The sequence below is a fragment of the Syngnathus floridae genome, chromosome 12 (assembly GCF_059516105.1).
Source record: "Syngnathus floridae isolate MCC-2025c chromosome 12, RoL_Sflo_1.0, whole genome shotgun sequence".
Lineage (NCBI taxonomy): Eukaryota > Metazoa > Chordata > Actinopteri > Syngnathiformes > Syngnathidae > Syngnathus > Syngnathus floridae.
This window is the reverse complement of record NC_142424.1, coordinates 10095001-10108333: the sequence shown is the minus strand read 5'-3', so window position 1 is coordinate 10108333 and position 13333 is coordinate 10095001. Positions and strand designations below refer to the sequence as shown.

At 39.8% G+C, this 13333-nt stretch overlaps 2 protein-coding genes and 1 long non-coding RNA gene across 5 annotated transcripts in view; 1 reads left to right on the top strand and 2 right to left on the bottom strand.

The window, feature by feature from the left end:
- Positions 1 to 4: 4 nt before the first annotated feature.
- Positions 5 to 10647, bottom strand: skp2 (S-phase kinase-associated protein 2, E3 ubiquitin protein ligase). Of its 3 annotated transcripts, XM_088392002.1 has the most exons (11): positions 10576 to 10647; positions 10451 to 10491; positions 9390 to 9640; positions 4590 to 4704; positions 3820 to 3963; positions 2970 to 3104; positions 2074 to 2172; positions 1862 to 1989; positions 1200 to 1251; positions 747 to 854; positions 5 to 673 (listed from the first exon to the last, which is right to left on the bottom strand). In XM_088392002.1, the coding sequence occupies exons 2-11, from the start codon at positions 10462 to 10464 to the stop codon at positions 457 to 459; spliced, it is 1263 nt and encodes a 420-aa protein (XP_088248128.1). In that variant the 5' UTR covers positions 10465 to 10491; positions 10576 to 10647; the 3' UTR covers positions 5 to 456. The 3 variants fall into 3 exon arrangements, with proteins under 3 accessions (XP_088248128.1, XP_088248127.1, XP_088248129.1); XM_088392001.1 differs by having other exon boundaries at positions 10451 to 10592; XM_088392003.1 differs by having other exon boundaries at positions 4590 to 4701; positions 10451 to 10592.
- LOC148390034 (uncharacterized) lies at positions 8196 to 9287 on the top strand. The gene is made up of 2 exons (XR_015861692.1): positions 8196 to 8761; positions 8851 to 9287. It is a non-coding gene; the product is annotated as an uncharacterized LOC148390034 (long non-coding RNA).
- A 1080-nt stretch (positions 10648 to 11727) lies between the features above and the next one.
- The window catches only part of fpgs (folylpolyglutamate synthase), a 22466-nt gene continuing 20860 nt past the window's right edge, over positions 11728 to 13333 (bottom strand). The window contains exon 15 of the mRNA XM_088392508.1: positions 11728 to 12637. Coding sequence (XP_088248634.1) covers positions 12261 to 12637 — 377 coding nt within the window. The 3' untranslated portion in view covers positions 11728 to 12260. The remainder of the gene's footprint in view (positions 12638 to 13333) is intronic.

Here is a 13333-nt window from a genome sequence, read left to right as displayed (position 1 = left end):
CATGTTTGCTTCAAGTCAACTTTAATACTACAAACAGGAAATGTACATAGAAAAGTAAAATAAGGTCCAACCTGATGGCCTTGTGGAAAGTACCTAATGTAGAGACGTGGCTCAACTATGAACATCTGAAACACTTTCTGAAAGTTAGGTGTAGTTCACCACCAGAAAAATATAATATTAACACCAATGACGCTGAGTATAAAAGGTCAGAGACAAACTGCTATAAATATTGAAAGACATGCTGCAAAGATTGCCTTTGGCCTCACATTTTCCTGATTATTAACCTTTTGAACAGTTTGGTGCCATTAAAAGTTTTCTAGCAACAGAAACATGCATAATTTTTCTGAACAATCTACAAATGTTTATTTTGTGTTTAGAACATATTGACTTGGACCATGGATACCAACAAACTATCATTTCCTCCATGTGTGTTTTGGGGTCAAATAGAAAAAACCCCTATAACTTAAACCTGAGTCGATTTTTCCTGTTCCACATGCTGTAGCCGCCAATGGTACCCAGGACGCTGGCAGGCGTGGGTCGGGCGACAGCAGAGAAAGGCAGTGAGTTAATACAAATGCCAGGGTTTTCCTTCCTCAATGAGGACAAGTGGCTGTCATTTACGAGGCCAAAAACCTCCAGGTAGTGCAGTTTGGGGAATGTCTTCCTGAGGTCACTGCAAACACAACTCAAGTTATTTGGACTGCCTGCTTAAAACCAGAGCTTTGTGTACGGCGGCTGGAACACACGTGAGGGAGGCAATGTGAATGTGGTAGCAGCGGCTCAAGGACAGATGGTGCAGATGTTTGAGCTCAGACAGCACAGGGAAACAGTCGGCCATCAGCTGAGTGCTGTCACTGGAAAGAAGATCAATGAGGCAACACATGAAGAACAAATCCTGTACCCCTACAATTTAAGGGACTATGCTACACCGCCACCAAATATACTTTCCCAAGGACAAGATGAAAGTTGTGACAACAAAAGCTGAAATGTTAACTTCCTGTCCTATACTTTTATTGCCAAGTATTTTTGGAGGGGACTGCATTTCAAGTCTCATATGAAAGGTCCCAAATGAAAATAGAAAATTATTATTTTGCAATTATTGTTAAGAACAGACCACACTTGACTGTTTGATGTTCTTGATAAGTGAACATAGAGGAATACTGCAAATATTTGGTGTGAAGACATGAACACAAACATACCTCAAATCTAGTGTATGAATATCAGGACATCTTGTAACCAAGGCCTTCACATCTAGAAAGAGAGAAAACAGTCATTTCAGTAAAAGCTAAGCATCACCTACCTGCTGTAATACTGTATTAGCAGAGTTCAAGTGCAAATTTCTCATTGTGAGCATTAAATGCTTGTACAGCACCACACTGCTCCCACCAGGCCAAAGCGTGCACAAGAAGAGACCGTATTTTTTTAGCGGAGGGAAACCTTTAAAACAGACAGGGCAAGTTGTTCTCTAAGACCAGAGTGGCCTAATCCTGGCATTAGAGGTCCCAACTCTTGTGAAAATAAAAAGAAAAAATAAGAAAGGAAATTCAATAAGGATGTAAAGATGATTATTCTCAGTTTGAACGCATACAAAGATAAAATTCTGTAAAGGTTCAAGTAAATGCCGCAGAATAAAAAGCAAGAGGCTTAAATTTTATTTACAAGGTCATTTTGTACTTGATAAAAAGAATAGAATGTTCAAGATAAAGTGTTGGTAGTTTTGAGTCTTGGTAATTCTAAGTTTTAAGTTCAATTAATTGTTTATATATATGTTTTAATATTATATCTCCCTTGTAAAAGTGACAAAATGCATAAAATACCAAATTACACAACAGTTTAAAGTTTAAAGATCTCCCCCACTCACCATCTAGTGTGAGGCCATCTCTGTATCCGCTGAGGTTCAGGTGTGTAACGTTGGAGCTGACATGATTTACCACGCTCTTCACATGATTGCTATTGAAGTGGCACCACGATATGTTCAACTGTTCTATTCTGTCAAAAGGAGTTGACAAATGGAAATGAAGACGGTCCGTTGTAAGGAGTGTGAGTGAAAAAAAAAAAGTCGCAAGAGTGGACCTGGTGCAGGATTGTAGCATGTGGCCGAGGGGCTCAGCAGACAAGTCGGAGCAGCCGCTGAGGTTGAGCTGCCGTAGACGCCAATTCTGGGCCAGACTACTGCAAGAGGAATTCACGTGTTAATGTGAATATATTACCAGCATATGAATGACTATTGACCTACATATACATTTCAAGTGTCACATATGCTTTTTAGGGAACGTTCAATTATCAGTCGGGCCGATCATTGCTGTCGAGTTTTGATGAGCATTGGCGTCTGATCCCCCCCTTATTTAATTTGAAAGCCAATAAGGGATCATTTTAAAAGTGGGTTAATGTCAGGGAATTTTTTTTTTCTTCAAAGTTTCACTTAATTTTATCCAAGATGTTGCAGACACCACTGAATCTCAGCACAATTTTGTTTAAAAATTAAAACAAAAACAATATTTCAGTGAGTTGTATTGAAATTTTGAAATTTTTTTGCTCTAGAAAACTTGTTGAGGATTTTATTTAACTTCAGACATTGACTTGAACACATGAAACAACACACATTGGCAGATATCAACTATATCGGCTTTTTATCCACATTTAGAAGAGGGCTGATTCATCTGGCTAGCCAGGGGACATCACAAGACTATTTAAGATTGCAATATAATGCAATACTTTGCAATTCAATGCAATAATTATTACAAGATCTCACAATAATAAGGCCTTTTGTTGATTCCAAAAGTTTGGGATGTGTACACATCGTGGGTTGTTTTTGGTATTCACCTGATATAAGCAGCATGATATAGGTCACTTGAAATAACCACCTTGAGCAAATTTTACTTCCATCCATTTTATGGTTACAGTATCCCTTAAACTTTAAGCTATTGTTACCTGCAACCACAGAAGATTGCAGTGAGGCGAGAACTAACCTGATAATGTTGTCAGAGAGCTGCAGCCCTTCCAGACTAAGACACTCTATCAGATTACAGCTACAGATGATGCTCTCAAGGATGGGGGTGGTGATGATTGAGCTAGAAAGGTCCATTTCAGCAACCTGCAGTGTGCTAACGTGGAAAAAATGCGACAACGCTTTTACAAATATAAACAACTATAGGACAATAACAGCAGACAGGTGTGTATGTATATATATATATATATATATATATATATATATATATATATATATATATATATATATATATATATATATATATATATATATATGAAATATAAAAATATGAAATATAAAATGGATAATTGAACATTTTCATTGTGTGGTGGATAGAATTGCCATCTCTTCAGTATTTCCTCTCCTGAGCGTGTGTGCGTGTCTGTATATGTATGTCACTTTTGTGAGATACTGTACTTGTGTATATACCAGTGGTTCCCAAACTTTTTCAGGCTAGCGCCCCCTTGGCTCCCCAGTGAATTCCTTTTTTCACTGTATTGTGCATTTTATGGCTAGTGCGATTTATACTCCGGTGCGACTTATAGTCCGAAAATTACGGTAGTATTTATCAGGGTATGTGTGTATATATGTTTTTTATGCTGATGATCGTTCAGATACAGACAAAAATTCTGGTCACCGATTAATCAAAAATTACACAATGAATAAAATGGTTTTTTTTGGGGCTCATAACGCTTTCAATAAGAGATGATATTCAGACATAATATTTTTTCTCTCTCGCTCTCTCTCTGTTTTATGACGGATTGACTTTCTAGCAAATCTGGCAACTCACTAAACCCTGACAGACAAGTCACATTAATGTGTCAACTCACCATGTGCCAGTTAGGTGAAGGTTGTTTATGAAAGATCGAGGGCATCGTAACCTGCGCACCCCCGTCTTCAACACCTGCTGCAGCGCTAAACCCATATTGGTCACCCCCTCTAGGTCCACACTTTGCCAAAGTGACTCATCAAACCTGGAAGACACACACACGGAAAAGTGAGACCATCTACTGCAAGGATGTAAGTTTGTAGTTTTAATCATTAAATATCTAGTTACAATTCATAGAATTATCCTAAGGCACTGCAATATCATTACTGTATTTTCCGCACCATAAGGCGCTTCGGGTAAAAAGGTGCAGACTCAATTCCTGGGGCTTTTCTGTACTTAGTCCACACATAGGGTGCACGGCATTATAGGGCGCATGCATGCCATGACTTACGAGAAACAAACAAAAAACGTCACAGGAGCAATTAAGTTCATAAATAGAGGTACCACTGTGTGTGTGTGTGTGTGTGTGTGTGTGTGTGTGTGTGTGTGTGTCTATGTATGTATGTATGTATGTATGTATGTATGTGTCTATGTATGTATGTATGTATGTATGTATGTATGTATGTATGTATATTATTATATATATATATATATATATATATATATATATAAATATATATAAATGAGAGAGAGAGAGAGAGAGAGAGAGAGAGAGAGAGAGAGAGAGAGAGAGAGAGAGAGAGAGAGAGAGAGAGAGAGAGAGAGAGAGAGAGAGAGAGAGAGAGAGAGAGAGAGAGAGAACATCTCAAGAAACAATTATCGACTGCTTACGCCAAACGATGCCAGCGCCTGCAAATAACAGATGTCTTGAGGAGGTCCTGCAGAGGTAGGAAGATGAGGATCCGGAGGATCAACTCGTCTGGAAGGTGGTCCCATGAAATGCCTGCTGGATATAATCAGACATGATTAAGACAAAGTATTTACTTACTTCTTCACAGGGTTATTTTATTTGATAAAATCGAACGGAATATCTAAATTTGAAAAAAAAAATTAACAAAAAATAAAAATGGAATGTATATTTCGCATAAACAAAACTAACTAACCAGCTCAGTGGCCTAGTGGGAGAGTGTCTGCCCTGAGACCGGAAGGTGGTGGGTTCAAACCCCTGCCGGGTCATACCAAAGACTATAAAAATGGGACCCATTGCCTCCCTGCTTGGCACTCAGCATTAAGGGTTGGAATTGGGGGGTTAGATCACCAAATGATTCCCAAGCGCGGCACCGCTGCTGCTCACTGCTCCCCTCTCCCCCAGGGGATGGATCAAAATCACACGGGGATGGGTTAAATGCAGAGGACAAATTTCACCACACTCAGATGTGTGTGTGATGATCATTGAGACTTTAACTTAACTGTATGTATATAATGTAGGGAACCTGTCCCATTTTTCTGTCTTTGTCTATTAATGTAATACATTAGCTTGTTAGATTGAATTTAAATGTTATTTCTGTATTTTACTTCAAGGTCGTTGGCCGGAAGAAGGCATGTTTAAGAGTTGTCAAGCAACGGTGGTCCTTGTACTGTGTGTCACGCCTGAAAAATGAAGTCATCTAGCAACAGTCAATAAAATACCGCCACCGAGTGACATTGTTGTGCTTGCGGCAGAATGGCTTTGCTGTTTTTTAATCACCAAAAGTGACACTAGACATTTGGGTTATATCATTGAAAATAAATGTATTAAAAAAAAATTACTACACCGCGCATGGTGGAATACTGATGATATCTCCCATCGAATGAGTAGACTAGCAGTTATTTCTGCAAGCCTTACTAGCACAAAGATTGTTTAAGGTGTCAAGCAGCCGTGCTGTCCCCTTGCCACCCTCTCGCCTTCAGAGGGTTGTTGCCCAGCAGGTGCAGGTACTGCCACATGCAGGGAAGCCCAAGAAGGTGCAGTTTTACAGCAACCCCAATCCAAGCAGGGAGGAATCGGGTTCGATTTTTTTAAATAGTTTTTGGTATGACTCGGCCGGGGATCGAACCCACAACCTCCCAGTCTCAGGGTGGATACTCATACCACAAGGCCACTGAGCTGGTGGTGTAACACTACGCAACAAGAACTCAAGTCGCAAATCCACTTTTGAAGTTGGCAACGTGGCAAACAAGGAATGGAAAGAGACTGTCCTTGCTTTATGCTAGCTATAGTGCTGCCCACTTGGCATCCATTCCAACCTGGTCATTGTGATAGGGGGATTAAACATCTCCCCCATCTGCCCCTTCTAAAAATTTCTTATTTTTTCTTAGATGTTTCTTGGGAGTTTTTCCATGTCCTTCTTTGGGGTTAAGATCAGTCATATCAACTGAGGGCGAATAAAGCCTATTGAGACTCTTTTGTGATTAAGAGGGATACTTAAAAAAAAAAAGCATTGTAATTGATTTTATTTTCTTGGTTAGGATTAGGGTTAGGGTTAGCCTAACCCTAACCCTAACCCCACATAAAATAATGTATCGTATTTTTCGGACTATAAATCGCGTTTTTTTCCATAGTTTGGGTGGGGGGGGCGACTTATACTCAGGGGCGACTTATATAGGTTTTATTCCACAAATTTTTACTTGATCATTAAGACATCACTTACTTACGAGTATAGTTGACCACTTCCCATGTTATTTTTAGTATAGTTGATCACTTCACATGCTTTTATATCTTTATCTTGAACATATTCAAAACATAAAAAATAGAGAAAACATCAAATAAAGCTATTAACACTTTAAAGCTCCATATCCAAGTCCACTGCCTGCTGTAGTATGTACACTTGCTCCATTTTTGCTCCTCTTATATTTATTATTATTGTTTATCATTTATTCAACACTCTTATTTATTCATTGTTTGTGCCTTCTTGGGTTTGTTTGTGTTGCTTCTATGCATATGTGTACTATCTCACCGAGGGATAGTGGGAACGTAATTTCAATCTCTTTGTGTGTCTTGGTATATGAAAAAAAATCGACGATAAAGCAGGCTTTGACTTTGATAAAACAACCAAATAAACAAAACAAAAAACTACATCTGAAAAAAATTATATTTTCAGACGAAACTGGATGAGGGCGCTCTAAATTTCATCGTTGGCCGTGACTCATCAACTGGGTGGCCTTAAGAAAAATGGCACCAAAAAGAAACTCATATTTTGCAGGTTACAAACTTCAAGTTGTAAAATATGCAGCTGAAAACAGTAATCGAGCAGCAGAAAGAAAGTTTGGAGAACCGTGATGTACCAAGGGATTACTATTTCAAGTGACGTCAGTGGCACGGCGCGGCGGTTGTTTACATAAAGGACAAACGTACCCACGTAAGGACTACCGGCATCATTAGCGGTGATCATTTCTAAGTGACACGGAGGACAAAGAGTTTGAAGGAATTAAGGATTTGGAGTGACATAGAAGGTTTGAAAAACTATTATGGCTTTTACGCACGCCCGGTCCTACTCTACTGAGTCGGGGGCCGGCGCTCGGCCGAGTGGCTGTCCGCGAACGGTGCATGGGGCTCGGACATGGCCATTACGCACGCCCGGTCCTATGCCATGGAGCTCTCGTGTCTGGAAGTCCACGCCGCCACACGCTTGGAAGTTTGTTTTGTTCAATAAAGAGCCGTTTACCAAACCCACGTCTATCCTTGTACTTTGTTAACGCTACAATATAGTTATATACTAGATCTGTGGAATAAAGACGAGGCTGACGTCAGGGCGCACGCGCGGCGATGTTGACAAAGGATGAGGAATTTGATCTATGGATTTAATGGATTTATAGTGCACGGATGGTTTGATAATATTATTGCTTATAGTTATTTGAAATATAGTTTATCTATCGTTAAATGAGCCTGTGGAATATTTTGAAGTGCAAGCACCCTCAGCCGCGCGCACCCATTGTTGACAAAGAACGATCGATGGATTTAATGAATTGGAGTGACACAGATGATTTTATAAACGTGTTATTCATGTAATCGTTTTCTTTAATAACTATATGTTACGTCAGGCCCATTCTCAGCTCTACGTTTGTGTTTGTCACGTTAGCATACCTATCGTTTAGCCTGTTGCTATCGTATCGAACGATCGATGGATTTAATGAATTGGAGTGACGCCGATGGTTTTATAAACATGTTATTTTTGTAATAGTTGTCCTAAATCACTCTATATGTTACGTCAGGCCCGTTCTCAGCTCCTCGTTTGTGTTTGTCACGTTAGCATACCTATCGTTTAGCCTGTTGCTATCGTATCGAACGATCGATGGATTTAATGAATTGGAGTGACACAGATGGTTTTATAAACATGTTATTCATGTAATAGTTGTCCTTAATCACTCTATATGTTACGTCAGGCCCGTTCTCAGCTCTTTGATTGTGTTTGTCACGTTAGCATATCTATCGTTTAGCCTGTTGTTGCTATCGTTTAGCCCGTTGTTGCTCGTTCATGACTGTTTTTGGTGTGGGATTTTGTAGAATAAATTGCCCCCCAAAATGCGACTCATACTTCGGAGCGACTTATATATGTTTTTTTTTTCACTTTTTGGGGCATTTTATGGCTGGTGCGACTTATACTCCGGAGCGACTTATAGTCCGGAAAATACGGTATATGCGGCAACACAGTGAGGCACTGGTTAGCATGTCCACCTCATAGTTCAGAGGTGCAGGGTTCAATTACGGCTCTAGCCTTCCCGTGTGGAGTTTGCGTGTTCTCCCCGTGATTGCATGGATTTCCATCGGCTACTCTGGTTTCTTCCCACATTCCAAAAACATGCATGGTAGGCTGATTATCACTCCAAATTGTTCATAGGTGTGACTGTGAATGCTCGTTCGTCTATATGTGCCCTGCAATTGGCTGGCAACCAGTTCGGGGTGTACGTCTACCGTCCAAAAACTGCTGGGATAGGTTCCAGATGCCCACGACCCTCGGCTCGGATAAGCAATATGGAAGATGACCGAACAGTGAGAAGTGAACATTCCAAAGTGTTAGAAAAATGTATATATATGTTATCATGCGTTCTCTAATCAATGCTTTACCGCTATATTACTGCAATACATGCTTGCTGTTTTTATGTTGTGCAACAGAAAAGAAAGGTTACGGCTGGGTCACGAGAGAGGTTACGACTGGGTCAGGCAGGACGCAGCTACCAGCTGGCAACTCAGCAAAAAGAGAACATCTACCGAGACAATTCCTAGAAACAACACGCCTAACCGTTGTCTTACACTCTCAGATGGAACAGCAAGAGAACATCACGTTTCCTGTTTTGATCACAGAGACAAAGAGAGATGCTGATCGCTTAAATTGTTTTGCCGATATTGCCATATAAGTATGGAACACCTTGTGCCTTATTTTTGCTTACGAGACAAAGCCCACATGCTTTCCCCCCTCCCTTCGGGGCTTTTGTCTCACATTGTGGGTAGGACAAATCCAAATAAAAACAGCAGGAGTGCATACAGATATTTAGTGTAGTGAGATTGTTGCGAGCTATCTGTACTGCACTCCTCGCGAGCATTCGAATTAACATTCTTGTCTCATTGTGTTTTCTGTTTGCTGATTCTTTTCTCCTTACTTTATAGTCAGTAAAATAAACCTGAAACAAAGTTATTAAAACCCTGGTACTTACCAGATATTGATTCTTTCCTCTTCCTTGATCGTCTAGAAATTACAAAAGGCTTTCCGTCATTCTCTTTGCCCTTACAAAGAGAATGTTGCCGTTTGTGCCCAGGTGACCACTGTTGAATGAGGTCCGTTGGAGTGCATTCAGTGTCCAGGCCCTCAGTCAAGTCGTCTTGGCACTTGCGCTTGCTGCTACTCTTGGCTCGGGACAACATGGAGCCTTGAACACCGAAGCAAAACACATCCTGCAGAGGCACGCTGGGTGGAAGGCAAATGAAAAAATGAGTATTTTTCTTTATGGTGTTAATACCGATCGAGTTTGACAACATTTCATTCGTTTTTGTTTACGATCTGTGGGCAATACTTTGGAAGACGACATTTTCCTGCAAGATAAGTTTGCAACATTTCATTCGATTTTGTTTACGATCTGTGGAAAATGCAAGTTACTTTGAAAGACGACTTAGACGGAAGCAAAACACATCCTGCAGAGGCACGCTGGGTGGAAGGCAATTGAAAAAATAAGCACTTTTCTTTATGATGTTAATACCGATCGAGTTTGACAACATTTCATTCGTTTTTGTTTACGATCTGTGGGCAATACTTTGGAAGACGACATTTTCCTGCAAGATAGGTTTGCCCGCCATATTGAGACAAACTTTTGACCGCGCAAATTCGGAAAAACTGGTTTTATGCACTAAGACACGCGTGCATAAAACTTTCTGGCAGGGTTACAGTCATAACGAAACTATTTGCAATTTTTTTCCACTAACATAAGAGCTATTGCATTAGAGATACGGTAGATTGAGCGGGAGGCTCACCAAAAACAAAGCGCGGTCCGCTCAACGCAATGGGTACATCTGGTTAAATTTTCAATATGGCAATTTTAGAGGGACGTCTTGGACAAATCATTTTGAATATTGAAAACTAGGAAACCATACATTTGCAATGCATTAAAGCTATAGCCATTCGGGAACCAGAATAACATCGAGATAGCAGAGTTTCGTTTCACGAGGGGTGGAATGCCCAAAACTTCTATTTAAAATCAAGCATAACCAGATACAATCATACCTGTCTCCTGGCATCACCTCCGTTTCAGGGAGGAAAAGGTGCTGAAAATAGAAAACAGCATTTACTGGAGCTCACCACGAATATTTTTTTCAGCAGCCGTCCAACTTGGATGGTTTTAAACTCACCGCCAGCTGCAGGGCGCCTTACACTATTACGTCACTTGCCCCGCGCCTATTCAACATCCGTTCTGATACAGGTTAAACACGCATGCGCGTTTGCGCTCGTCTTTTTAAGAGGGAACGCGAATTAATTATAGATATTAACGTTAGATTTTCATTATATGATCTATTACACACAGGTTTTAAGACTTATTGCAAGAGAGAAAAACTTTTTCGTTAGTCTGCATACGCTCAGATCTTAACATGAATTAATTCACCCAGTACTGCATTTAGAAGTGACATTTCTTTTAAAGGACCAATTTTCATGCAAAATCAATGTATTGAACTTTTAGCCATGTTATAGTGCTAATTCATCATCACCCTTCAAAGGGATGTTTTCCTCGATTCACTCATGGCAGCAGTCTTGCTCATTCTTCCTCTCCAAACATCAGCCCCGCCCGCCCGGTCCAAGAAACTGCCCTGGCGTGAGGGGGCACCTCGGTACCGCTCCCTGCAGACTAAACACACGCCCACCCCGAGTCTACCGACATATGAGCAATTCCGCACAAAACAATTTAATTCCCCTAAAATCTTATTTCATAAAGCACTTCCTAAACAATTTGTGTTCCTAACAAAAAAAAACATGATGATGCACCAAATTATAAAGCCATAGGTTCGATCACTGGCAGTTCAACGATTGTCGATCCCGGACAAAAAAATTAAAATACTAATTTCATAAAAAACAGGCTGACGGAAAATAAAATAAAGGACACAAACTTAAAAATAAACTAAACTACAATAAAGTAAAGAGAAAAATTGAGTCTACTGAATGTGTGAGTATAAGTAGGTTTTAGTCAACCAGACTTTTTACTTTCAGGTTAAGAAAATAGTCACCAATATCTCATATTAGATCAAATTAGATTGTCATTGTGCCAAATGTAATATGTAATTACATACACCCATAATGAACCTAGCATGATTTAAAAAGTGAAAAAAAATTTCCCTTTGGCTTTTGATCGACATTGTTCTACGACTGTATTTTGATAGAAATAGTTTATATTAATGTGTAATGTAATTTGTTGTTAGCACTATTTTGGCTGTCTCATTGTGATATGTACAGCGTTTTGTCACAGTTCCAGCTGGTGTGCAATGAGTTATATAGTAAATGAAGTCGCAGTGTTTTGTAAATACTTGCAGACACTTGTGTTTTTTATTTACAGAGAAAAATTAATTAAGTATGTAAAAATAAAAGCCAGATTGAGCTTTCTTAAAAAACACAAACAAAAAAGGCCAAAAACTGGTCAAGTATTCCAAATTCTTATTTTCTTTCAAAATAGACATGTTTTTATTTTAAATACAATTAATAATTAGCATTTGGGATAAGTGAACTACAAACACTGTCACATTATCTTGTTTTAATGAATGTACCCATTATGTAAACACATTTGACTTCAAGTTGGACTTAAGACTTTAGCTTGGCAATGTTGAGCATAAGGTTTTTTGTGCGTCTGGGGCCATTCTGAGTGGGGTGTGTGTGTGTGTGTGTGTGTGTGTGTGTGTGGGGGGGGCAAACTGCCTGGCTCCAAATGACTGCCACTGGGTATCATTAGTCTCACTCTTATTGTTGTGGTACCCCAAATATACATTTTTAAAACAGACATTCATATTCCTGCATCGGAATTCTAATCATAAGTTTCAAATTCATGGCCCATTTACTTGGAGGATTCGGGGACAAGATGTTTGAGTGCACCTCCCACTAGGTGGAGGCTTCCAGTGATAAGGACATGGATCTCGGCAGCATCGTACAATGGAGCAGCTTTAGCCATCACGCTGGGTTTCAATGGCATCACTTTTTTGAAAGGGTCCACAAACACTGGATCCCGACCCTGTGTGATCCATTGAAGGGCGCTGAGGATGCAGGGAAACACGAGCGTGTCCGCTTTCTCCTCAGGGACCAAAGACAAGCTGTCCTCAATTAGTTGTGGGGTGCCACTGATGTTCCCTGTGCTGTTGTGCAGACGCCAGCTTCTTTCGTTATCCAAGCAGCGAGTCAGCATGTGCTCCACTGACACATTGAAGTTCTGTTGGTCTGAGAAGCAAAGAGAGGACAGATGATCTAACTACAGATACCTCCTGTTTGAATGTACAATCCCATTGATGGAAATGTGTGGTATAAGTAACAATATTGAAACAAACCAGCTGCAGAAAGCAGTTTCTTGGAGTGTTTCTCCCAAATTGTTCCTTTCAACAATGTTTTGTTAATGTTGTTTTTGGGTATTGACACTTTCTAAGATGCAACAACATGAATTAAAGTAAGAAAAATAAAATAAAAAAATAAATAGGCCAGTCAAGATTAGTCAACTGATCAAGACGACATCAGTGATCATGATAATCAACAATTCAGTTGATTAGTCGGCGAGGCTGTGACCAGGCCCGTGCCTAAAAACAAACGACCGACCAACCAACCAACCAACCAACCAACCAACCAACCAACCAACCAACCAACCAACCAACCAACCCCACACAACTCAATGAATGAATGGAAATGCCATTCATCAGTCCCAGCTTCCCCAAGAACAAACACCTTTCAATATGTATTTTAATATGTACGTAAATGAGGAAAATAGCACTATAATATTGTACTTAAAAAAAAATACAGTAATTAAATATAACTGAAAATAATTAAATGCCCCTCCCAAAACCACCTGAGAGAAGTATACAGATAAGACAGGGGCAAAAATGTTCATCATGTACATTATCGACAAAGAAATATGTAATATATTGT

What these genes read in the sequence shown, in the direction of transcription:
- skp2 (XM_088392002.1), bottom strand. An exon ending in GAGGAAAGAATCAATATCTG is followed by an intron (nt 4,705 to 9,389) that starts GTAAGTACCAGG and finishes GATTATATCCAG; the next exon opens with CAGGCATTTCATGGGACCAC. An exon ending in CTTCACCTAACTGGCACATG is followed by an intron (nt 3,105 to 3,819) that starts GTGAGTTGACAC and finishes TTTCCACGTTAG; the next exon opens with CACACTGCAGGTTGCTGAAA.